Source organism: Scyliorhinus torazame, chromosome 4 (genome assembly GCF_047496885.1).
Source record: "Scyliorhinus torazame isolate Kashiwa2021f chromosome 4, sScyTor2.1, whole genome shotgun sequence".
Classification (NCBI taxonomy): domain Eukaryota; kingdom Metazoa; phylum Chordata; class Chondrichthyes; order Carcharhiniformes; family Scyliorhinidae; genus Scyliorhinus; species Scyliorhinus torazame.
In genome coordinates this window covers 214272940-214299994 of record NC_092710.1, presented here as the reverse complement: position 1 = coordinate 214299994, position 27055 = coordinate 214272940, and the positions used below count along the sequence as shown (strand labels likewise).

Genomic DNA, 27055 nt, shown 5'->3' with positions numbered 1-27055 from the left:
GGACTCTGGGTCAGTACTCATTGAAGTTTCGAAGGATGAGAGGTGATCTTATTAATTTCTTCAGCCAGAGGGGAATGAATCTGTGGAACTCATTGCGGCAGAAGGTTGTGGAGGCCAAATCACTGAGTGTCTTTAAGACAAAGATAGATAGGTTCTTGATTAATAAGGTGATGAGGGGTTATGGACAGAAGGCAGAAGGAGAATGTGGATGAGAAACATATCAGCCATGATTGAATGGTGGAGCAGACTTGATGGGCCAAATGGCCTAATTCTGCTCCTATGTCTTATAAATCAGAATCGCATTAAAATTTGGTGTTTTAAGTTTAATCAACAATGGTTACAAATACACTCTTTCAATATACCAAACTTCTTTTGATTTGCTTCAATTATATAAATTCCTGATCAGCCAGAAAAGGGAGGGTTCAACCATGTGGCTTAGCTGTAACTTGTATGGCTTTTGTGGCCTCAATTCATTGCTATGATAATTAGTTTCTTCAGTGTCCTACACTGGCATATTAGAATTCAAAACAGCAAGATTTTTTATTGAACCACTTCTAATTATATCATGTTTCCTTTGAAAAACTCAAAGAGTTTGACTGCTGCTACAGAGGAAAGGCTACACACTCCAATGATGTCAGTGTGGCATGACCGTGCAGACTTAAGCTCTAGAATGAGCCATGTCCTTAGCTAAACAATTTCAGTACATTGGCAACATGGCCTGTACCTGACTCTATTTGCTCAGGTGTGTCTTGTCCACAAAGAAAACAGCATAAATCTAACCTGGTGGTTATTGTACCACCAGTCAGTTTATTCTCAAACATCAGGAAAGCGACAGGTGTAAATCAATATTGCTACCTATTATGGCCCAAGACAAGACCCCAACAGTGTCTAGGATACTGGACAGAAACTCCCAATATTTTATTTTAATTTTGGAAGACTGAGGAAAGGAGACCTCACTTCAAGAACGATTTCACGCAAAATAGGGTTTTTGTACATTAAAACAAACTTTATTACTAACACAATATTCAAATATCTTTAACACCACACAAAAAAATAGTGACACAATAACCAAATATGTATATAATACAATATATCTAAAATTCCTACATTCATCACATATCAAGTTGTGATATGGTACGAATTAAGTAATGGCATGATGGGAAAACTGGTCACTGGGAAGACTGGTCAAAAGGTTTGATACTATACAAGAAAGACTGAAACTACTCATTCCAGCTCCCCAGGCCCAGGTAAGGAATGCTGCCCTAACCATTTTCAGAGCTGTAAGGCCGAAGGCCAACTCTGCATAACTTGAAGTCTGAAAAGATCAGCGAAGGTCGAGCCATCCCAAAACACCGGACCTCGGCAACTCCTGATAAAACTAACTCGTCATAACCCAGGGCCGTAGGAATTTAAAACCAAGATAATTCAGGAAGAAACAAGTCTATTCTGCCCTTTCAATGTTCCCTCCGAGGACTAAATAATGGTATGAGAGATATGACCAAACATGGTCTGGTCTTTGCTTCCGTTTGTATTTTCCTGACCAAACTGTTGTCACATAATCTTGATAAAGTTAATGTATAAATATTGAGCTAATTCTCCACGAAAAGTGCGGAACTTGTGACAGACTGAGCAGTTTTGTTGACTGCCCTCTGACTTCAAGTTTCAGCCATTACTGCAAGCAGTTGTTTTCGAAAATAAAGCTTGTTATTCTGTCTTTAACGAGTGTGTTGAATTTTTCTCTCACAGAAGTGAAAATATTGACTTTCACAAAGTAGTACTTGGACCCTACGGGCGGGATTCTTCGACCCCCCCCCCCCCCCCCCCGCCGTATTCTCCGGCGCTGTTTTTCGGGTGGGGGCGGGTTCACGCTGGTCGGGGGCCGTTGGCAGCACCCCCCCCGTGATTCTCCGCGCCCCGATGGGTCGAGCGGCCTTTCGCTTTTGTCCAGTCCCGTCGTTGTGGGTTAAGCATGGTCCCACACGGTGGGACCTGGCAAGTAAGTCGGCATGGGCAATCCCGGGGTGGGCACGGTGGCCTGGCCCCACGGTGGCCTAGCCCCACGGTGGCTTAGCCCGCGATCGGGGCCCTCCGATCTGCGGGTGGGCCTGTGACATGGGGGTACTCCTTCCTTCCGTGGCAGCCCCTATCGGGCTCCGCCATGGCCGGCGAGGAGAAGGGGCAAAATATGCCGGCCGGTCTGCTCATGCGCGGAACCACGCCAGCGATTCCGTACATGCGCGGAATCATGCTGGCCCTTTGGCGCATGCGTGAACTCACGCCGTCCCTTCGGCACCGGCTGGAGTGGTGCGAACCCCTCTGGTGTCCACCGAGCCCCCGAGACAGGTGAGAATTCCTCACCTTGGGGGCCTGTTGATGCCGGAATCGTTGGCGCCGGTTTTCCCGCTGGCGTGGGGACTTAGTCCCCGGAAGGGAGAATCCCGGCCCAAGTGTTCACTAATTCTCATTTTTGTGTTCTACCAGGACCATTCAGCCCCAGATTTCATGTGAGACTTGGCTCAAATAGGGATATAATCTGATTTCAGCTCCAAAGGATCTGGCATGGTGTTTGCATTTTGTGATTGTTAGAGCCAGTTATTTCAGTCTCAGAACATTACTGCAGGAGTTTCATATTATAGCGTTGTATGCTCAACTGCCTTCAGCTACTTCATTAATGACACACCACCATCATAAAGGCAGAAGTGGGGTTGTTAATTAACAGTTTGCACAGCGTTCTGCTCAGTTTGTAGTTCCTAAGGTAAGAAAGTAGGGCGGCTTGGTGACACTGGTTAGCACTGCTGCATCAGCGGCAGGGTCCCAGGTTTAATTCTGGCCTTGGGTGACTGTGGCATTTTCATTTTCTCTCCATGTCTGTGTGCGTTTCCTCCAAACGCTTTGATTTCCTCCCACAGTCCAACATTGTGCAGGGTGGGTTGATTGGCCCATAGTGTCTAAGGATGTGTAGGTTATGTGGGGCAACGGGTTTGGGGAGGATGGGTGTGGTGTACGGGGTGGGCTTAGGTAGAGTAGCCCTTTCAGAGGGTCGGTGCAGTCTTGATGAGCTGAACGGCCTCCTTCGGCGCTATGGTTCTATGCTTCATGCAGCAATACCTGGACAAAATTCAATCTTGGGCTAATAAGTGTCAAGTAACCCTCAATGCCACATAAATAACTGATGATGGCTGTGTCCAAGAGCAAATCTAGCCACCTCCTCATGACATTCTACGGCATTGCCATTGCCAGGTTCCCATTATCAACACCATGGGGATCACCATTGACCTAAAAACGCAATAAGGCCATCCAAAGAATCAGCTACAGATATGAGAAGGTCATATCTGTGGTGAGTAGCTAACTTGCTGACTCACTCTCAAAGCTTCTTCCTCAGCAGTGACCAGCACCAGGGGGCAGTATGGTAGCATAATGGTTAGCACAGTTGCTTCACCACTCCAGGGTCCCGGGTTCGATTCCTGGCTTGGGTCACTGCCTGTGTGGAGTCTGCACATTCTCCCCGTGTGTGCGTGGGTTTCATCCGGGTGCTCCGGTTTCCTACCACAGTCCAAAGATGTGCAGGTTAGGTAGACTGGCTATGCTAAATTGCCCTTAGTGTCCAAAAAGGTTAATTTGGGTTACTGGGTTAAGGGGGATGGGACGGAGGAAGTGTGTGCTTGAGTGGGGTGCTCTTTCCAAGGGCCGGTGCAGAGTCGATGGGCCGAATGGCCTCCTTCTGCACTGTAAATTCTATGATTCTAATCGAAAGTGAAGGAATAATTGTCACTTGCCTTGATAGGTTTTGCTGCAACATTGCTTTAGAAACTCAACACCATCCAGGATAAAGCAGTCTGCCGAATCAATACCCCCTCAGTATATCTGCCTCCTCTGATGTACCCTGGCTGCATGATGCGCTGTCAAGCAATCTGCCAAGGCTTCAAATGCACAATCTACACTATTTAAAAGCACAACAGATGCATGCGAACACCATCTTCAAGCCAAATGCCGTCTTTAGGCTTTGTTGGGCCATAACTCATTTAATTCCCTACTTAACAGCATTGTGGGAAGACATTCATTGATTGAGCTGTAACAACCTGAGAAGTTTGAGGAGGTTTGATAAAGGCGCTCAAAATCTTGAATGGTCTGGACAGAGTAGATGGGGAGTAACTGTTCCATGGCTGGACGAATCGAGAACTGGGAGCACTGATTCAAGGTGAAAATTCAATGTGATGCAGGACAGTGCTATCTTGAACTTGCCATTGCAGTAAGGCTATGTTTTCTAGTGGGAGATGCATTGAACTATGAATGTGACTGTACATCAATGTTTACTGAATCAGCACGACTTCCGGGTGCGGCGATGACCAGCTAGGTCGCACGTTTCGGCAGCTCCCTGTGGAACGGACTTTTGGGCTCTTAATAAGAGCCCCAACGGCAATTTTAACGGCTAAAAGCACTGTGCAGTAAACCAGAAGGGAATCCCCCTGGATACGGATGGAAAAAGGAGAGGAAAGTGGCCGTATTGCGGTGGATCCTTTAGAGCAGCGGCAAGGAAGGCAAGCAAAAACCAAGATGGCGTCGGAAGGTGGCAGTTTAATATGGGGCCCTGAACAACACGCGTTTTTGAAACGCTGCGTGGAAGAGCTTAAAAAGGAGATGAAGAAGGAGCTGTTGGCCCCGATATTACAGGCGATTGAAGGGCTAAAAGATGAGCAAAAGACCCAGGAGCGGGAGCTTCGGGTCGTGAAGGCAAAGGCTGCCGAGAACGAGGACGATATACAGGGCCTGCTGGTGAAGGCGGAGATGCACGAGGCACACCATAAACGATGTGTGGAAAGGCTGGAGGTGCTGGAGAATAATGCGAGGAGGAAGAATTTAAGGATTCTTGGTCTTCCTGAAGGTGCAGAAGGGGCGGACGTCGGGGCATATGTGAGCACGATGCTGCACTCGTTAATGGGAGCGGAGGCCCCGACGGGTCCGTTGGAGGTGGAGGGAGCATACCGAGTGATGGCGCGAGGACCGAGAGCAGGAGAAATTCCCAGAGCCATAGTGGTGAGATTCCTCCGTTTTAAGGACAGAGAGATGGTCCTCAGATGGGCAAAGAAAACTCGGAGCAGTAGGTGGGAGAACACGGTGATCCGCGTGTGTCAAGACTAGAGTGCGGAGGTGGCGAGAAGGAGGGCGAGCTTTAATCGGGCCAAGGCGGTGCTTCATAAAAAGAAGATTAAATTTGGAATGCTGCAGCCGGCAAGACTGTGGGTCACATATCAAGGGAAGCACCACTACTTTGAAACGGCGGGTGAGGCGTGGACATTTATTGTTGAAGAGAAATTGGAATAAGCGGGTTATTAAAAAAGAACGTTTGAGACTAAGTGGTGGGGCGAATATGGGGGGCGAAGAGGGGAGAAAAAGGGGGGAGAGATGATTTTTATGTTGTTAATCCTGCGACCCGGTAACTTTTCTCTCTTCCACAGGTTGTGGGGGAGGGAGGAAGGGAGGTGGAGGAGCTGGGGGCGTTGGCCATTGGGGGTGGGGCCAAAAGGGAAGCGCGGGCTTTGTTCCCGCGCTATGATAACTATGGCGGGAATAGGGAAGCAGGAAGGAGGGGGCGTCGCACGGTGCGAGCCGAGGTCACTGGGGGAAGCCGAGGTCGGCCAGAGTTTGCTGACTTCTGGGAGCAACATGGGGGGTGTAACTACGCTAGTGGGGGATCTAGGGAGGGGGGATTTACTGGGTTGCTGCTGCTGGGGAGAAGGGGGAGCTGGTATGGGGTGGGGTGGGCGGGGCGGGAGGGCACCGCCTGGGGGGGGACACAGCTACGTGGGAACCGGGTGAGGAGCTGGATAAAAGGGGATGGCTAATCGACAAGGTGGGGGGGGGGGGGTAAAGAACCCCACAACCCGGCTGATCACGTAGAATGTGAGAGGGCTGAACGGGCCGATAAAGAGGGCACGGGTACTCGCACACCTTAAGAAACTTAAAGCAGATGTGGTTATGTTACAGGAGACGCATTTGAAACTGATAGACAAGGTTAGACTACGCAAAGGATGGGTGGGGCAGGTGTTTCATTCGGGGCTAGATGCGAAAAACAGGGGGATGGCTATACTAGTGGGGAAGCGGGTAATGTTTGAGGCAAAGAACATAGTGGCGGATAGTGGTGGCAGATACGTGATGGTGAGTGGCAAATTACAGGGGGAGGCGGTGGTCTTAGTGAACGTATATGCCCTGAACTGGGATGATGCCAACTTTATGAGGCGCATGTTAGGACGTATCCCGGACCTAGAGGTGGAAAAGTTGGTAATGGGTGGAGATTTTAACACGGTGCTGGAACCAGGGCTGGACAGATCGAGGTCCAGGACTGGAAGGAGGCCGGCAGCAGCCAAGGTGCTTAAAGACTTTATGGAGCAGATGGGAGGAGTCGACCCATGGAGATTTAGCAGACCTAGGAGTAAGGAGTTTTCGTTTTTCTCCTATGTCCACAAAGTTTATTCGCGAATAGACTTTTTTATTTTGGGAAGGGCGTTGATCCCGAAGGTGAGGGGGACGGAGTATATGGCTATAGCTATTTCGGATCACGCTCCACACTGGGTGGACTTGGAGATAGGGGAGGAAAAAGAACGGCGTCCACCCTGGAGAATGGACATGGGACTAATGGCAGATGAGGGGGTGTGTCTAAGGGTGAGGGGGTGTATTGAAAAGTACTTGGAACTCAATGATAATGGGGAGGTCCAGGTGGGAGTGGTCTGGGAGGCGCTGAAGGCAGTGGTTAGAGGGGAGCTGATATCAATCAGGGCACATAAAGGAAAGCAGGAGAGTAGGGAACGGGAGCGGTTGCTGCAAGAACTTTTGAGGGTGGACAGGCAATATGCGGAGGCACCGGAGGAGGGATTGTACAGGGAAAGGCAAAGGCTACACGTAGAATTTGATTTGCTGACGACGGGTACTGCAGAGGCACAGTGGAGGAAGGCACAGGGTGTACAGTACGAATATGGGGAGAAGGCGAGCAGGTTGCTGGCCCACCAATTGAGGAAAAGGGGAGCAGCGAGGGAAATAGGGGGAGTGAGGGATGAGGAGGGAGAGATGGAGCGGGGAGCGGAGAGAGTGAATGGAGTGTTCAAGGCATTCTATGAAAGATTATATGAAGCTCAGCCCCCGGATGGGAAGGAGAGAATGATGTGTTTTCTGGACCAGCTGGAATTTCCTAAGGTGGAGGAGCAGGAGAAGGTGGGACTGGGAGCACAGATCAAAATGGAGGAAGTAGTGAAAGGAATTAGGAGCATGCAGGCGGGGAAGGCCCCGGGACCGGATGGATTCCCAGTTGAATTTTACAGGAAATATGTGGACTTACTCGCCCCGCTACTGATGAGAACCTTTAACGAGGCGAGGGAAAGGGGACAGCTGCCCCCGACTATGTCAGAGGCAACGATATCGCTTCTCCTAAAGAAGGAAAAAGACCCGCTGCAATGCGTGTCCTATAGGCCTATTTCCCTCCTGAACGTAGACGCTAGGATTCTGGCCAAGGTAATGGCAATGAGGATAGAGGATTGTGTCCCGGGGGTGGTCCATGAGGACCAAACTGGGTTTGTGAAGGGGAGACAGCTGAATACGAATATAGGGAGGCTGCTAGGGGTAATGATGATGCCCCCACCAGAGGGGGAAGCGGAGATAGTGGTGGCGATGGATGCCGAGAAAGCATTTGATAGAGTGGAGTGGGATTATTTGTGGGAGGTGTTGAGGAGATTTGGCTTTGGAGATGAGTATATTAGATGGGTACAGCTGCTGTATAGGGCCCCGATGGCGAGCGTGGTCACGAATGGACGGGGGTCTGCGTATTTTCGGCTCCATAGAGGGACGAGGCAGGGATGTCCTCTGTCCCCATTATTGTTTGCACTGGCGATTGAGCCCCTGGCAATAGCATTGAGGGGTTCCAGGAAGTGGAGGGGAGTACTCGGGAGGAGAAGAACACTGGGTATCTCTGTATGCAGACGATTTGTTGTTGTATGTGGCGGACCCGGCGGAGGGGATGCCAGAGATAATGCGGATACTTGGGGAGTTTGGAGAATTTTCAGGATACAAACTGAACATGGGGAAAAGTGAGTTGCTGTGGTGCATCCAGGGGAGCAGAGCAGAGAAATAGAGGACTTATAGCTGAGGAAGGTAACAAGGGACTTTCGCTACTTGGGGATCCAGATAGCCAAGAATTGGGGTACATTGCATCGGTTAAATTTATCGCGGTTGGTGGAACAGATGGAGGAGGACTTCAAGAGATGGGACATGGTATCCCTGTCATTGGCAGGGAGGGTGCAGACGGTTAAAATGGTGGTCCTCCCGAGATTCCTCTTTGTGTTTCAGTGCCTCCTGGTGGTGATCACGAAGGCTTTTTTCAAAAGGATTGAGAAGAGTATCATGAGTTTTGTGTGGGCCGGGAAGACCCCGAGAGTGAGGAAGGGATTTTTGCAGCGCAGTAGGGATAGGGGGGGGGCTGGCACTACCGAGCCTAAGTGAGTACTACTGGGCCGCCAATATCTCAATGGTATGTAAGTGGATGGGAGAAGAGGAGGGAGCGGTGTGGAAGAGATTGGAGAGGGCGTCCTGCAGGGGGACTAGCCTACAAGCTATGGCGAATATGAATACGAATATACGGAGGCTGCTAGGGTTAATGATGATGCCCCCACCAGAGGGGGAAGCGGAGATAGTGGTGGCGATGGATGCCGAGAAAGCATTTGATAGAGTGGAGTGGGATTATTTGTGGGAGGTGTTGAGGAGATTTGGCTTTGGAGATGAGTATATTAGATGGGTACAGCTGCTGTATAGGGCCCCAATGGCGAGCGTGGTCACGAATGGACGGGGGTCTGCGTATTTTCGGCTCCATAGAGGGACGAGGCAGGGATGTCCTCTGTCCCCATTATTGTTTGCACTGGCGATTGAGCCCCTGGCAATAGCATTGAGGGGTTCCAGGAAGTGGAGGGGAGTACTCGGGAGGAGAAGAACACCGGGTATCTCTATGCGTTCTCGCCGAAGAAATACACCACAAGCCCGGTGGTGGTGGCTACTCTGAAAATTTGGGGGCAGTGGAGACGGCATAGGGGAAAGACGGGAGCCTCGGTGTGGTCCCCGATAAGAAATAACCATAGGTTTGCTCCGGGGAGAATGGATGGGGGATTTGGAACATGTCAAAGAGCAGGAGTAGCACAATTGAGAGATCTGTTTGTAGATGGGACGTTTGCAAGTCTGGGAGCGCTGACCGAAAAATATGGGTTGCCCCAAGGGAATGCATTCCGGTATATGCAACTGAGGGCTTTTGCGAGGCAACAGGTGAGGGAATTCCCGCAGCTCCCGACGCAGGAGGTGCAGGACAGAGTGATCTCAAAGACATGGGTGGGGGACGGTAAGGTATCAGACATATATAGGGAAATGAGGGACGAGGGGGAGATTATGGTAGATGAGCTGAAAGGGAAATGGGAAGAAGAGCTGGGGGAGGAGATTGAGGAGGGGCTGTGGGCTGATGCCCTAAGTAGGGTAAACACATCGTCCTCGTGTGCCAGGCTAAGCCTGATACAATTTAAGATGTTACACAGGGCGCATATGACTGGAGCACAGCTCAGTAAATTTTTTGGAGTAGAGGATAGGTGTGCGAGATGCTCGAGAAGCCCAGCGAATCACACCCACATGTTCTGGTCATGTCCGGCACTACAGGGGTTTTGGGTGGGGGTGACAAAGGTGCTTTCGAAGGTGGTGGGGGTCCAGGTCGAACCAAGCTGGAGGTTGGCTATATTCGGGGTTGCAGAAGAGCAGGGAGTGCAGGAGGCGAAAGAGGCTGATGTTTTTGCCTTTGCGTCCCTAGTAGCCCGGCGCAGGATACTGTTGATGTGGAAGGAAGCCAAGCCCCCGGTATGGAGACCTGGATAAATAACATGGCAGGGTTTATAAAGCTGGAACGGATTAAGTTCGTCCTAAGGGGATCGGCTCAAGGGTTCACCAGGCGGTGGCAACCGTTCGTCGAATACCTCACAGAAAGATAGAGGGAATGGAAAAGAAGAAGACAGCAGCAGCAACCCAGGGGGGGGTGAGGAACCAGAAGGACTCTCAGGGATGTTAGTGTATAAGTATAATATGTATAGGTTGTTGTTATAGGTAATTGTATACTGGACTGTTGAATTGTATTTTTGGAGAGTATTTATTTGGGACAAGGCAGTTGCCATTTAGTTTTTTTTTAATTTTGATGTTGTTTATATATTATTTATTTCTTGTTTAAAAAAAAACTGGCCATTGTTATTTATATTGTTATATTACTGTGTAAAAGATACACAATGTACTGTTATGGTTGGCCAAAAATTTTGAATAAAATATATTTATTAAAAAAAAAATGTTTACTGAATCACAATTGTTACAGCGAAGTTAAGAGACAATTCAGCCCGTCATGTCTGTACCAGCTCTCTTAGCCATTCACCTAGTGCCATTTCCCCCCCGCCTTCTTCCCATAACTCTGCATCTTCTTCCTTTTCAGATAACAATCCAATCCCTTTTCAGTGCCTTGATTGAACCTGCTTTCACCACACCCTCACATTGTGCATTCCAGATCCTAACAACTTGCTGTGTGAAAATGTTTTTCCTTGTGACATTTCAAATCTGTGCCCTCATTCTTTTGATCCTTCCAACAGTGGGAGCAGTTTATTTACCCTCATGATTTTGACCAGCTCTCTCAAATCTTCTCTCCGCCTCAGTTCGGGTTATCTAGCTCTGTAACTGAACTTCCTCATCGCTGGAGCCATTTGTGTGAATCTTACCTGCACTCCTAAAATGTGGCGCCCAGAACTTGATGCAGTACTCCAGCTCAGCCTAAACTAGTGTTTTTAAAGTGACCACCTTGCTTTTGTACTCTTTGCCCCTAGTAATAAAGCCTAGGATACTGAATGCCTTACTAACTGCTCACTCAACTGTCCTGCCACCTGCAATGACTTTATAATTACATCTTGATCATAAGTAAATAATTGCCAAGCCTCTTTTTAAAGTAGCTAATTTATAGGTAACATTGATTGCTCATTGGCAAAAGTTTGCTCTTTGTAACAGTGGGGATCATTGGAATATTATGCTGAAGTTCAAGGCTGGAGTATACAGTAATCCAGTCGGTTTCATCACTATCAGGTAAATGCAAACAGCAATTGAAGAAGTTCTGTTTGCTCTCTGTGATGGTGAAGCTGCCTGAAAGGACAAATCATCGATCATTGTACTTTAACAAGAGGAAGCAACTGCTTCAACTGCCCAAAACAAACAGAAAACTTAAAAAAACAAATTAATAAAAATCTGAAAGATATATTGCAAAAACATTTTACATTGTCAGAACAGTGAAGTGCAATGATATTCACATTCTCCAGAAGTCAAGATGCACTCTTTAATTCCAGAGTGTACAATTCTGTTCAAACTATATACATCGATCATGTTGCACTCTGTGGTGCTTCAATACAGTTACATAGTTGGGATTAAGCCCACAGTCCGAGGGATTTTACGCTGTTACCAGCCCCTCGTTGTACATTTGTGGAAAGACCTTACACCGTGGCCTTTCTCTGTTGTGTCTTGATGGCGGCTGCTCCAAGATTGAGTGCGCCGCTCAGCACGTAGTCATGGACCTTGGAATGTCTGCATCGCTTGGTCAAGGGAATTCTTTGCACTGGAAGGTGAACAGCTCTTTGCACTGGAAGATGAACAAGCTTTGGGCAGGCCAAAGGGTGTCTTTCACCATGTTCATGATCCTCCAGCAGCAGTCGATGTTTGTCTCGGTGTGTGTGTCCGGGAACATCCCGTAGAGCACAGAGTCCTGCATCACAGACCTGCTTGGGATGAAACCTGACAAATACCATTGCACTCTCTCCAGATCTTCTTTGCAAATGCACATACCACAAGCAGGTGTGAAACCATCTCATCTTTCTCATTCCCAGCCCCCCTTTGGGCTTGCATGAAGGATCTGACTCGGAGTAGCCTCCTCACCATCAGTCAAATACTTCATATGGTTTAAGCAGCAATTTTATAACTGATGCATATGTTAATGCCAAATTAAATGCATCACCTGATTATGAAGGACAGTATAAGTGGTGCCAACTATATCTGTATAAAAGCTTGCATATCTGTCATGTGTCACAAACTTCTGTTTAATACTGAAAAGAGATATTTTGCGGAAGCTTTTCATCTTGCACTCAACAAAACAAATACAAGAATGCCAATTTTCAAATGAGCACAACAATTTATACTATAGGAGAAAGCGGTGCAGATTGATTGACAACATGGCTCTGGCCAATGAGTTGCCAAGGAGAAAGCAATGGGAAACAAAAGGCTCCCATGCTTCTGGGGGTAATTCAGAAATAATGCAAAGCTTGAACATATTCCTTTTGTTTGCAGGTGAATGTCATTTCTTTCAACTGTAAATTAGCCAGAGCTTGCCCAAGTATCTTAAATTGGTTGTTCGTGCAGCTTTTCGCACATTCACAATTGTTTAACAAGTTCTGCCTAATTGTGAAATTATATCTAACAGTAGAAGTTTTGGGTTTTGCAAGTATATGCTCTTTGAGTACAGTCAGTACTGTTGTCGGAGGAACATGTTGTTTGTTTTGATCAGCCTTTTGTTTGGATGGATAGCCTACGTATCTAACATCGCACCGGACACTAAAATCCATACTCAACATCTGTTTAGACAAATAAATACTGTTTGGCCCTGTTTTATTTTGGAATAAGTAAGCAGACTATTTTGAACCAATGTTTTAAAGTTATAGAAACGTATACATTTAATTTTTAAATAATCAATCTCATTGGAAATTTTGCTATTTTCTAAAAATCAAAAAAATTGATATATCAGCCCTTTTTTGTATCCCTTATACTAAGGCAACACAAAATAACCCAACACTTTTCATCAGTTTAAGCTACGTTAGTCACACAATCTTGTTAAGATTGCAGCACAAAGCCAACAAATTTATTTTCATTTGACAATGAAGTGCTCATCCCTTTTTTCTCATTTAATTGACGTTTGTCCTTTAATTTCAGCTAATTCTATTAATATGCTAGGTTTCTGACTCTTACTGATCTTGTCACTTGGCATATTGTGACCCCTCTTGTGAGCATGTGCTGAAATGTGTAAACTCACAAAGTAATTTCAAATGTTAAAATATCCAGAAATAAGCCAGCATTGGGGGCACCATGCAATTGATCTGAATAGGAGTTAGAAACAGTGGCGTTCAATCCTGACCTCGGGTGACTGTGTGGAGTTTGCACATTCTCCCCATGTCTGCTTGGGTTTCCTCCGGGTACTTCGGTTTCCTCCAGTCCAAAGACGTGCAGGTTAGGTGGATTACCCATGCTAAATTGCTCCCAAGTATCCAAAGGTTGGCTGGGGATAACGGGATAGGGTGGGGGATTGGGTCTAGATAGCATGCACTTTCGAAGGGTTGTTGCAGACTCGATGGGTTGAATCGCATCCTTCTGCGATTCTATGATTCAAACTAATCAAATGGTGGGTAACTGTTCACCAACCAAATGTGTTATGGTTTTAAACCTGTAGTTCTTTGACACTAAAGCACTGAGACAGGACCTTTTGAGCAAAATTAGAGTAGCATCTTGGCTGTCCTGTCACATGCTTCCTGTTGGCTGGTGGTGAACCATCTACATGTGGGTTCAGGTCAGTTCTGCTGTTGGTTACAAGGGTGTACAAGATGGGCATGAATCCTTTTGAAACAGTAGGCCAGAATTTAAAAAATCCAGGGATGTACTCCTTCAGAGGTTAACAGGCTGAAATTGTTATCCACTTTTACCGAAGCACTGTTTTTCACAATGGGGAAGGCATGTAGGGATGAATTAGTGCTATACGTATTGATGTTCCACTAATACATATTGTAGACTTATGGGGAGGGGGGGGGCAGAGGGGCAAGCAATTTAGGCCTATAACTCTTTCTGGTGCAATCTGTTAGTTGGTAGACTGCTAGCTAGCCTGTTTCTCTTCTAAGGTTAAACCGGCCCCCAACCCTCCTTACAGCACCCCTTCCCGTCTAGGACCCCCCCCCCCCCCACCAACCCCCCCCCCCCCCCCCAAACCTCCCGGAGGTCCCTATTTACCTGCCTGCACTCTCTTCAAACCCTCCCTCCACCCTCATTTCATGGGCATGGCCCCCCTTGTCCCCTGACCCTTGGCAGTGACACCTTGGCACTGAGTGCTCTTTCTGGCTTGGCAGTGCCATCTGGGTACCTTGGCAGTGTCAGGGTGGCAGTGCAAAGGTGCCAGCTGGGGAGTGCCAAGGTGCCCACGTTCCAGTTGGGGAGGGGCAGGGAGCCACCCTGCACTTATTTACCCTGACCACCCTGGCCCGGGAGACCCCCCAGGTGCCATTCCACCTGGTCCACGTTTGTGTGGACCAGCACTAATCGGCACCCGGCTGCAGCCTCCCAGGGATCCCGGAGAGGCGAGAGAGGCTAGTGGATCCCGTGTAGATGGGTCTTAAGTAGGTTTATGACCTACTTCCGCGAGTGTCATTTGGTTCCGCCATTTGGGGCGTGGTTCAGACTCCGACGTCTCGCGGGACTCCGGAGAATCTCACGAGGTGTTGGGCCTATTGGGAGGCTCGCTGCAAGCCTCTCTTGGCTACTCCTCTGCCATTTCCCCATAGCCCTGCAAAGCTTTGCTTCTTAGATAATGAGCCATTTCCCATTTGAAAGCCTCAACTGAACCTGATTCTACCACACTCTCAGATCGTTCATTCCAGATCCTAACTGCTCGATACATGAAAATAATTTTTCCTCATGACATCAATGCTTCTTTACCAATTATATTAAACCTGAGTCCTATGGTTCTTGATCCTTCCACCAATGGGAGGTCTTTCCCAAACCCCTCATGGTTTGGAATACCTTCCATGTCGAAGCTAAAATCTCCAATTAGAAACTGAAAAACTGTAGATTTCTCTTGTGTGTCAAGTATGAAATGGAGTACATGTCTTAATCGATTGTGAATAGGTGTGAATTATTTAAATGTTTTTAATGTTAATCATTTGTGTTGTTTACTGGAGGAATGATTAGTATTGAGTATTGAAGCAAGGGTGAAATCTCTGGAATAGATCTTGAATAAAGACTTTCTATATGCCTCATGTAAAATTTGAGAAAGAAAACTGCGCTGAGTATATTTGTAAGAGTGGAACCAAATAATGCTGCAATTTGATGTTTGTTTGTCAGGAGTCCTGAGTCAGAAGCTTGTGGGTTTGAGCTCCTACTTAAGGACGTGCACAAAATCTGGGTTGATACTTTTTGATTGGGAGTACTATATTGTTGGAGATGATATATTTCAAATGAGACATTAAATTGTATTCTATCAAAGAACAATACAGCACAGGAAACCTTCTTGGCCAAAACCCTCAGCACTTCCTAGTACCTTAACCCTCTATGTCCATTCTATCCATGTGTTTGTCGAGATGCCATTTGAACGCTGTTAATGTATCTGCTTTCACAACCTCCCCATGCAACGCGTTCCAGGCACTGACCATCATCTGTGTAACAAAACCTGCCTCGTACATCTCTAAACTTTACCCCACTATCGTGTAAAAGATTCTGTGCACAGTTTTGTAAAAAGTAGTTGAATTCTCCCAGTGTCCTGATTAAATGGTTGGACAAAGAGAAGAATACTCCATTTGGAAGGATGTGACTAGTTGTGTCTCTTGGACTCTGTAGTGGGCCCTCAGGTTTTCCTTATTTATTAATGACTTGCATGGAGGAATAAAGTTGCATACCTAATTTTACCGATGACACTAAGTTCAGGTGACACAGCAAATAGTATCGATGGGAGCAAATAGTTACAATGAGGTAAGTAGTGGGTGAAACTATTGTGGTGGTATGTATTAGGGGTAATACGGTACACCACGTGTCGACAGGCTATTGGTGGAGGGATGCCAGGTCCTGATAGGATCTGCCACCTACTGGGCTCCACCCAGAAATGCCGGTATAAGAACCCAGTTTTTCCCTCCATTTCACTCAGCAGCTGCATTCTGTAACCACGCTGCTGGGGATAAAGTTCTGCTTAATAAAGCCTTCAATTGACATTACCTCTACCTGCCTCGCGTCATATTGACGGTGCTACAACTATTTTGACGGGTGTTCAATTGGGGAAGTGCAATGTCATTCCCTTTGCACTGAAGAAAAATTGGTCATACTATTTTCTAAATGGTGAAGAGCTAAGAACTGTGGAAGACCAGGGAGATTTAGAGGTCCATTACAGAATCACAAATGAGTGGATGAGTACAAAAGTAATGAAATTGATGAATAAAATGTTGGATTTCAAGAGGGCTGGAATGCAAAGCATTGGTAGTTATGCTACAGTTGTATAAAGCTCTGGTTAGACAAAATCTGGAGTCTTGTGTACTGTTCTAGTACTGCATCTTAGGAAGAATATATTAGTCCTGGAGGGAGTGAAGCACAGGTTTACTGGAATGATATTGCAACTAAAAAGATTACATTCTGAGGATGAGTTGCATGGAATGGGCTTGCATCCCTCAAGTATAGAAAATTAAGGGATGATATAATTGAGGTGTTTAAGATTGTTAAAGGATTTGATAGGGTAGGTAGAGGGAAATTATTTCCTCTGCCATGCTGAGTTCAGAATAAGGAGGTATAAACTGAAAATTACAGCTAGCGCCATTTTGAGGGTGATGTCAGCAAATGTCAGGTGAAATCTAGAACCTAAAAAGATATTGTGTAGGCCAGTTTCAAACCTGAGATTGATAGATTTTTGTTCGGCAAGTATATGAAAGCATATTCACGCTATGCCTATTTTTTAAATTTAGAATCCATTCTGGCCTTCACATACTATGAATAATCCAAATCATAGTTTTCGTAATTGGTATAATTTCTGAATATAGAATTTCCACATAACATTTTAACAAATATTCATAAATTTTTTAAACAAATATTCATAAAAGTCTTTTATTTTAAGGCTGAAGAGAAAAACAAAGCAACTGAAACAGAAGGAAGAGGAACCTTCGGGTTGCAAGGCTGATAAACCATTGCACAAAATACAAGCTGGTCAAGATGTTTCCAAAGAAAACTTCAGTGTAACTTCACTACATTTGGTTGACCATGAAAAGGTTATGGATAATTCAAAAAGTTATTTGAGAACAGGGGACAATACTGCAGAAAACAATAAAAGGAAAACTGCTGAAAGGAAAGAAATCCGACGTGCAGAGCTCAAGAGTTTTTACCTATCTGGTAAGTAACTGCAGAGGATCTTGGCTCATATTTGACAGCCAAAATCTCTCTATTTATCTAAATTGAAGTTGCATGGTGGAAAACCACTCATGGTGGTATTATAAAGTTATCGTTTTTGTGAGCTTGATTTACAGAGGTACAAAGGTTTGCAAGTAGATGTTTTTGTGTGCTTCTCTCTCAATGGTAACAACTGATTGACATTTTACTAGTTCAAATTTTTAAGTGATCAACTAATAGAAATAGCATTACAGGTTGATTCCAGCACACAACCATCTCTATATCTTCAAAGTCTACTGTGAAAGCACTATCTGATGTGATGGTCCATACATTGATGTTTATCTACATCCTGTAAACATCGCACTGGGATTTAAAATTATTATATATCTCTTCAATATACATATAAATTAAATAAATGACTAATTGCCAAGAAATGGGATGAAGGAGAGTTGTTTCACCATTTTAGTTTTTAGGTGTTCTTTTGATGTTTTTTTAAGAGTGCAGTGACAGGTGGACTAAGATAGCAGAGGTGAGAGTTGCCATTGTTTTGTGATGGGGATGATAGGGCAGAAGTTCAGTTTGAAATTCTGTTTGTGAACAATCTGGTTCAGCCTGAGACAGCTCTTAGGGAGGAGCAGGAAACTCACATTGAGGTTAGCGTTTCTATTGGGGACTGAAGGTGTACCTTGTAGAATGATGCGATTCATCCAATTGTAGTTATGGAGAGATAGAGTTGGGTGTCATCAGCATTACATGGTATGGAAGTTGGCACTCTTGCTTTGGATGATGTAGTTCACTATTAACAGATAATGAGGAAGGGGCCAGTCAGTAGAATTGAAAGAGTGAAACCAAGAAAGCGCAATCTCACCAACGGAAAACTGAAATAGTTGCATTGAAGGAAAATTGTGAGATGAACTGTGTTGAAAACTGCAGAGAAGATCGAGGCAATATGGTCATAAACACTGTTGTTCAGCAATTTGTTTAGGCCCTTTTTGATGCTGTCGGATGGATAGAAACCTGGTTTTGGGGAAATTCAGACCAGTACCTGTGGGAGAAGCGGTCACAGACCCAGTCAAAAACATATATTAAAAGCCGTTGGGAGAGAAAAGAGAGGTTATAATGGGTCAGAATTTATCGATACCCGAGGTAGAAGATGGTGACAACAGTTAAGTCGGAGGACAGAACTTGAGGAGAGGGAACAATTATCTGTATACTACCAGGATGTTGCTATATGCTCCAGAACTTTGTAACTTTAGTTTTCTCTATTTCTATTCATGTTTCGTGTTCAGTGGTCCTCCATTTTTCAACTCTCCAGACTGAACTCTGTCTGAGATAGATCTTCAGCTTCCCTATATAATCCTCCAAAGGGCCATTGAGGAATTTGCCATTGCCCCGTTTCGAGCAGCAACCCCAGCTGTCTCATTCTACTCTCCCTACAGCCTTCTCATGCAGAATATCTAATAGGGATGGAGGCTAATCTTACCAATCTCCTATCTGTTCAGCTTGCCCTTCTCAGTGCTGGTCCTGTGGAATCTGCTCGTGATCAGCTTTCAAAGCCCTTCTCCAATCACCCAGCAGTATGTCTGTTCACTTGTGAACAAAGTCCTTGCCATCCATGATTGCATTGGGATGATAGCATTACTATCATGGTCTTGAACCTGGTTGAAGGATGATAACACCTTCCCCCCCCCCCCCCCCCCCCCCCCCAAATGAAACCTCTTGTCTGGCTATACTTTCCATCACTTGCCACTTATGGTAGCTTGGCTCCTATCAGCAAATGACACCTTATCATATTTGATCCCCAGATGAGCTTTCGGCCATATATTTATTCATTCTTAACAGAAGTGAAAATAAGCAAATTTTGTGTTATGTTGCCTCACTCTGTCCCTGCCTCAGCTCATCAGTTGAAACCCTCATCCATGCCTTTGTTATCTCCAGGCTTAAACACAATGCTCGCTGGCCTTGCACACCTGCTCTTCCTAAACCTCGGGTCGGCAAACTCTGTCCATTTCCTAACTCTAAACAACTCTCATTCGCCCATGAACCATGTGCTCGCCGACCTACATTGACTCCAGGTTAAACAATGCGTCTATTAAAATTCTCTTCGGTGCTTTTGAATCCCTTCCTGATGTTGCCCCTCCCTATTTCTGTAATGTCTTACAGCCCTTTAACCTCCATTCTGGCTACTTGACCATTCACAATTTTAATCACTTCACCGCAGTCATGCCGTCAGCTGCAAAAGCCTTGTACTGTGGATTTCCCAAACCTCTCTACCTTTTTCCCTCTCTTTCCTCCTCTCAGATGCTATGTAAAATCAATCTCTTTGATCAATTGACCCTAATATCTCCTTTATATAGCTTGGTGGAAAATCTTAATTGGCAATGCTTCTTTGAAGTGCCTTGGGGCATTTCATTAAATTTAAGGTGCTATATAAATTTCAGTTGTCCTTGATTGTTGGTAATTATTTACAATATCGGTTAAAATGGGAGCGAGGGAACAACTTTGGGTGATCAGGTGTTTGCAGGGAAATGGATCATGGGGCCAAGATGCAGATGTTGTGGAGGACATTAATTTAGAGAGGGCAAGGAGGATTGAGGGGAAAATCATGAGAGTTGAGTGTTTGCATCTAGGTTGGGGACAAGTCTGGACGGAGGTTTAACTCAGTATGCACTGGGATAGGCATAGCCAGGTAATTGCAGGCCTGTTAGTTTCACTTCAGTAATAGGCCAAATGCTTGACAGTATCAGAAGATCGTAATATAATCACTGAGAGCAAGGCATCATCAGAGATATGCAGAACAATTTCTGGAAACGTTGATGTCTTACAGAGTTGATCATTGCTAAGTTATTTGATGAAAGCACTCCGATAGACATTGCTTTTTAAAAAATGTATTTTATTACAAACATGTATCAAAGCAGATTACAACCAATAAACACCCTGGGAAACATACTTCCCAACAATCAACTATACAGTCTGTACAGATTTTCCCCCTTTTTCATTACACCCACACCCCCCCTCCACCTGCGACAAACAGCTCCTCAAACACGGCCACAAACATCCCCACCTTTTCGCAAGCTCCCCTGCTGAGCCTGTTAACTTATACTTTATCTTCTCCAACCGCAGGAAGTCGTACAGGTCACCCAACCATGTTGCTACCCCTCGGTGGCGATGCCGACTGCCACTCCAGCATAATTCGCCGCCGTGCAATCAGAGAGGCGAAGGCCACGACATTGGCCTTCCTCCTCTCCATGAGCTCCGACACCAAATATCGCCACCAAAGGGTCAGGGTCCACATCCTCCTCCACTATCCTGGCTAAGACCGCCCAGAATCTTCCCAATTTTTCGGAACCCCAAAACATGTGCACGTGATTCCCTGGCCCCCGCCCACACCTCTCACACTCATCTGCTATCCCCTGAAAGAACCCACTCATTCTCGCCCGAGTCATATGCACCACCATAAACTGTATCAGGCTCATCCTTGCTCAAGAGGAGGTCCTGTTTACCCTTCGCAGTGCCTCACTCCATACTCCCCAATTGATCTCCCCTACCAACTCTGCTTCCCATTTCTCCTTGATCTTCACCGCCCGCTCACCTCCTGCTCCCCCAGCCCAATTCTTCCCTCCCTTTCCACATTCGGAAGCAGTAGTTGCTCCAACAGCATGTATCCCGGGCACTTAAGAAACCCCCTCCAAACCTTTTGCGCAAAGTTCCTAACCTGCGGATACCTGAACTCACTGACCCTCGGCAGCTCTACCCTCTCCCTTAGCTCTTCCAGACTAGCGAGTCCTTCCTGCAAATACAAATCCCTCACCTTGACCAACCCCACTTCCCTCCACCTCCTGCATACACTATCCATCTCCCCCGGCTCAAACCCATGATTCTCGCACAGCGGCGTTAGCACCGACATCCTTTCCATCCTAAAATGCCTCCTCAGCTGATTCCATATCTTCACCGTGGACTGCACCACTGGGCTCCCTGAATACCTACTCTGAGCCATTGGCAATGCTGCCATCACCATAGCCCTCAAACTAGACCCCTTACAAGATTCCTCCTCCATCCTAACCCACTCTACACCTTCTCGTTCCCACCACCGCCGCACCTTGTCCACATTCGCTGCTCAATAATAATGAAGCAAGTTCGGCAACGCCAGCCCCCTCTGCTGCCTCTGCCTCTGTAGCAGGGTCCTCCCCACCCTCGGCAATAGACATTGTTAACTCAACTTCAGGAATTTTATGATAAAGTACCTCAAAGCTACAGAGTAAAATCTGTGGAATTTAGAACTAATCTATGGTGGATTAATGGAATCCTTTATTGGATTTGAATGCTTTTGGAGACCAGTCACCACTAGTGTCCCACATGTCCAGTTAGGATTGTTCTTCTTTACTTGTTTAATTTAATGACTTGGATGTAGATGTTAGTAATATTTAACAAATGAGTGAACGATACAAAGTTGTGTGCAATTGTTAGATTGTATAGTTGTGTGCAGTTGTTAGATTGTATAGTGCACTGCATGCATTGGGGAAATGGACCTGTGTTTGGCAACTGATCTCTATTTTAGTTAAGTGTCATATAATGTAATTGGACAGGCCGAATACTAAGGACGCGATTCTCTGGCTGCATTGTACTCGAGTGAGAGCACAACATGGCTGGAGAATCCCGGGAGAGCCCTCCCACAGGCCTCCCGGTAGCCTCCACACCTCACAGCGTTCACCCACGTACTACGAGGTGTTGCAATCGGAACTCTGTCCAAAAGGGACGGGACCAAATGGCGTTCACGGAAGTAAGTAAACCTACTTGAGGCCTACTTAACCTGGGATACACCGGCTTCCCTCAATTCTCCTGCCTCCCCAGGGATGCTGCAGCCATGCACTAATCAGTACTGGTCCACAAAAACATGGACCAGGTGGAACGGCACCTGGGAGGGGGGCTCTCCCAGGCCATCGGAGACCCCTGGGTGTTCAGGGTCAGATCTGGATGGCCCCTGGCCCTCCCCCGGAAGGTGCACTGGTGACACTATGAAGCTAACAGGAGCACTGCCTGGGTGCCGAAGGTTAGGGGCCCTTGAAAGGCGGATGGAGGGGTGATTTAAAGAGAGTGCAGGGCAGGTAAGTAGAGGCCACTGGGAGGTTGGGGTGGGGGAGGGGAGGGGTAGGGATCCCATAGTGGGGTGTCTCTCTTGGTTGGGGGGGGGGGGGTAGTGTCCATGTGTGTCGGGGTGACATTTCCCATGGGTGGGGGACCCATAAGCTCACTTAAAAATCAGGACACCCATTCAAAATGGCGGTCAGATCTCTGAGTTCAGCTCCCAGTGCTGAACCAAATTCTACGTGTGGGCTAAATGGGTGAGAAACTCTCCATGGCCCCAAAAAGTGACAAAGTGTTATTGGATAGCAGTGGGGAACTCGCCAGCAGAGCCGGCGGGAAACCTCCTGAAATACCCACCACAAATGAACTTAAAAAGGACCAGCAAAGTTCAGATAAAACGTCTTGCAAGTCACAATAACCAGGGTAGTGCGAATGCATGAACGGCACATGAAAGGGCCGTTTCTCCCAAGTTGCCAGCAGCAGTGCTCAGGAGATCAATCACCCATTCCGATAGAATTGAATTCAAAATATGAAAGTTGGGAAATCTACCTCAAAGTATCCCCAGTTTTAACTGCTGTGCGTAAATCGGATACAACCACAAGGCCTTTTTAAAATTCATTTTTATAGAAACATTACCATATAGTACAGCTTTGCATTCATCTTTAGGTATATTTTTCAGAGCACTCTTTGTTTAGTTGAGCTGTGGAACAAGAAGCTTAAATACTCTGTTCCTAGTTAGGATCCAGGGTGTATTTTTGCTTTGGTGATAATGAGTGGGAACTCCCACAAGTACTACAACCCCAAAATCAATAATGTCTGCATGTTTTTGTGGCAGAAACAGTAAGAAATGTGAACTCAAAATACTGGCTTCTACTTGTATTATTCTCTGAGTTTATAGTCAGAGCTGCTTGTTTATAGAAATTGTCGGACATGTCATGGGTGCTTACCACAACCATAGGAGATCGCTGTGCTTCTAGAGGAGCAAACATTGCGCAAACATATATGCGCTCATCTATTTCAGAGCCATGAGTTGGCTGCTGTGCAATGACATTCAACTTTGAATCCAAATGACATCAGAATTCTGCCAAGGTTCTCCAATATTGATAATCAAACTGGTTCGGCAAAGAATTGGAAGCACTTGCCGTTATTTTTATATATACAATTCTCTGAGGTAGATATTAAGCATGTTTGCATGGGAAGTTTTTATGCATGATCCTCTTGAAATGTGGAGGATTTTGACTTGCAGCTACGACCAAAGTTACTTTAGGAATACAATTTGAGGTGAAGATTCATTTTCTTCTGTTATTTGGCATTCAGCGAGACCATAAGACATAGGAGTGGAAATAAGGCCATTCGGCCCATCGAGTCCACTCCACCATTCAATCATGGCTGATTTCAACTCCATTTACCCGCTCTCTCCATAGCCCTTAATTCCTTGAGAAATCAAGAATTTATCAACTTCTGTCTTAAAGACACTCAACGTCCCGCCCTCCACCGCCTTCTGTGGCAATGAATTCCACAGACCCACCACTCTCTGGCTGAAGAAATTTCTCCTCATCTCTGTTCTAAAGTGACTCCCTTTTATTCTAAGGCTGTGCCCCCGGGTCCTAGTCTCCCCTGCTAATGGAAACAACTTCCCTACATCCACCCTATCTAAGCCATTCATTATCTTGTAAGTTTCTATTAGATCTCCCCTCAACCTCCTAAACTCCAACGAATATAATCCCAGGATCCTCAGACGTTCATCGTATGTTAGGCCTACCATTCCTGGGATCATCCGTGTGAATCTCCGCTGGACCTGCTCCAGTGCCAGTATGTCCTTCCTGAGGTGTGGGGCCCAAAATTGCTCACAGTATTCTAAATGGGGCCTAACTAATGCTTTATAAAGCTTCAGAAGTACATCCCTGCTTTTATATTCCAAGCCTCTTGAGATGAATGACAACATTGCATTTGCTTTCTTAATTACGGACTCAACCTGCAAGTTTACCTTTAGAGAGTCCTGGACTAGGACTCCCAAGTCCCTTTGCACTTCAGCATTATGAATTTTGTCACCGTTTAGAAAATAGTCCATGCCTCTATTCTTTTTTCCAAAGTGCAAGACCTCGCACTTGCCCACGTTGAATTTCATCAGCCATTTCTTGGACCACTCTCCTAAACTGTCTAAATCTTTCTGCAGCCTCCCCACCTCCTCCATACTACCTGCCCCTCCACCTATCTTTGTATCATCGGCAAACTTACCCAAGAGTCTATGTACAGGAATACAGGCAATAAATGGCAAAGAATATTGGTCCCATAGCTTTCTTGTAATTGCACCGTAGGTTTTAACACCAGTATCAAAAATAAGCAACTCCACTGAAGGCAGTTATCAGGGGGGATTTCATCTCGATTCGGGCTCACAGGGAGAAGACTGAATGGGCGGAGTTGAACTGGCTGGTAGGTGAAATTTTACAGGTGGACAGGAGTCTCCGGATGAGGAGCTCCTGAAGGAGCGTCAGAGACTGCAAATGGAATTTGGGCACCTGTCCACAGGTAAGGCAATGGGGCACCTGAGGAGGGTAAAGGGGGTGGTGTATGAATATGGGGAAAAAGTCAGCAGGATGTTGGCACATCAGCTGAGGAAACCGGAGGCGGCGAGAGAAATTGGGAAAGAATAAAAGATACAAGGGTTGTGGACCCGGAGGGGGTGAACGATGTGTTTCGGGAATTTTATGGCCGACTTTATAAATTGGAACGCCCGGCCGAGGAGGAGAGTCTGAAGCGATTCTTTGGGGTGGGGGTGGGGGACTGGAGTTCCCGAGGGTAGACGAGGAGTTGGTGGAAGGCTTGGGAGGCCCAATCGGGCTTGGGGAGGTGATTCAGACGGACTGGGGGCGATGCAATCGGGTAAGGCTCCGGGACCTGACGGATACCCGGTGGAATTTTACAAAAGGTTTTCTGGGTTACTGGGGCCGCTCTTGGAAAAGGCCTTTAATGAGCTGGGAGTGCTCCCCCCCAACGTTATCACAGGCATCGATTTCCCTTATTTTGAATTGGGATAAGGATCTAGAGAGCTGTGGATCGTAAGGCCTATCTTTCTTTTTAATGTAGATGCAAAGTTGCAGGCAAAGATCCACGTATAGAGGACTGTGTCCCAGAGATAATAGGGGAGGATCAGATGGGATTTGTGAAGGGACGGCACTTGACTGTCCAACATTAGACGGCTCCTAAATATTATAATGATGCCAGCGGAGAGGCGTGAGTTGGGGTGTTCGTAGCCATGGATGCAGAAAAGGCCTTTGACCAGGTGGAGTGGAAGTACTTGTAGGATATCTTAGGAAGGTTTGGGTCAGCTCCATAAGTTAAATCTGGGCAGGGCGATCGAGCATATGAAAAGAGACTTCCACATGTGGGTCATGCTCCCGTTGTCATTGGCGGGGAGGGTGCAGACTGTGAAGATGACAGTCCTCCGGAGGTTGCTGTTCGTTTTCCAATGTCTTCCAATTTATATCCCTAAGGCTTTTTTAAGGAAGATGAACGTGGCAATCTTGGGTTTTGTATGGACTGTTCAGACCCCGAGGGTAAAGAAGGTACTTTTGGAACAGGGGCGCGGGGAGGGGGGCTTAGCCCTTCCGAATTTAATGACCTTTTACTGGGCGGCCAGTATCGATGGTTAGGTAGTGGGGGAGGGGACGGTGTGGGAGCGAGTAGAGGCGGCATCGTGTAAGGGTACGAGTTTGGAGGCTTTGCTAACAGCACCCCTACCATTCTCGCCGGCATGGTACTCCACACACCCAGTGGTAGTGGCAGCCCTGAGGGTGTGGGGACAATGGAGACAGCACATGAAATGAAATGAAAATTAAATGAAATGAAAAATGAAATGGAAAAAATGAAATGAAAATCGCTTATTGTCACAAGTCGGCTTCAAATGAAGTTACTGTGAAAAGCCCCTAGTCGCCACATTCCGGCGCCTGTTCGGGGAGGCTGTTACGGGAATTGAACCGAGCTGCTGGCCTGCCTTGGTCTGCTTTCAAAGCCAGCGATTTAGCCATGTGCTAAACAGCCTAAACATGAGATTGGAGGGGGCGTCAGTGTGGTCACCGATCTGTGATAATCACCGGTTTGTTCGGGGGGGGGGCTGGGATGGGGGCTTTAGGAGGTGGCAGCGGACAGGGATTGAGAGATTTGGGGATATCTTCATTGAGGAGGGCTTTCCGGGCCTGGAGGCATTAGAGGAGGAGTTTGAGTTGCCGGGTGGAAACGGGTTTCGGTGCCTACAGGACGGGACTTTGTCCGGAGGCAGGTTCCAAGCTATCCGCGCCTCCCCTAAGGGGACTATAAGATAAGGTAATGTCTAAAACGGGGATTGGGGAGGTGAGGGTCTCAGAGATACAAGGAATTGATGGAGGGGGAAGGGGTCCCAATTGGGGAGGTGAAGAGGAAGTGGAGGAAGAAACGAAAGAGAAAATGCTGGAAAATCTTAGCAGGTCTGGCAGCATCTGGAGGGAGAGAAAAGAGCTATGTCCCGCCGACAGTTCTCAATGAAAAGATCAAGGGGCAGGTAATTGTCCTGGTTTTGGGGGGGGGGGGGGGGGGGTCGGTCCACTTGGAGGCAGAATGTTGGAGGCACATGAAAGGATCAGTGGAACGGGGGGAGGATTCTTGCCCAAAGAAGTGGGTACGGAGACGAAGGCGATGAAAGAAGAGTTCAACAACATGTTGAGCCTGCAATTCATTGAGGTGGGGACGTAAGGGTACAAAGCTGAGTCCTTTGCTGAGAACAGCATGT

At 46.6% G+C, this 27055-nt stretch overlaps 1 protein-coding gene across 8 annotated transcripts in view; it reads left to right on the top strand.

Moving 5' to 3' along the window:
• The window catches only part of LOC140410741 (nuclear receptor coactivator 7-like), a 186315-nt gene that overhangs the window by 77129 nt on the left and 82131 nt on the right, over positions 1-27055 (top strand). For all 8 annotated transcript variants that reach the window (XM_072499254.1, XM_072499253.1, XM_072499255.1 and 5 more), the window contains one exon: positions 16937-17208. In XM_072499254.1, the coding sequence (XP_072355355.1) occupies positions 16937-17208 (272 nt within the window). The remainder of the gene's footprint in view (positions 1-16936; positions 17209-27055) is intronic.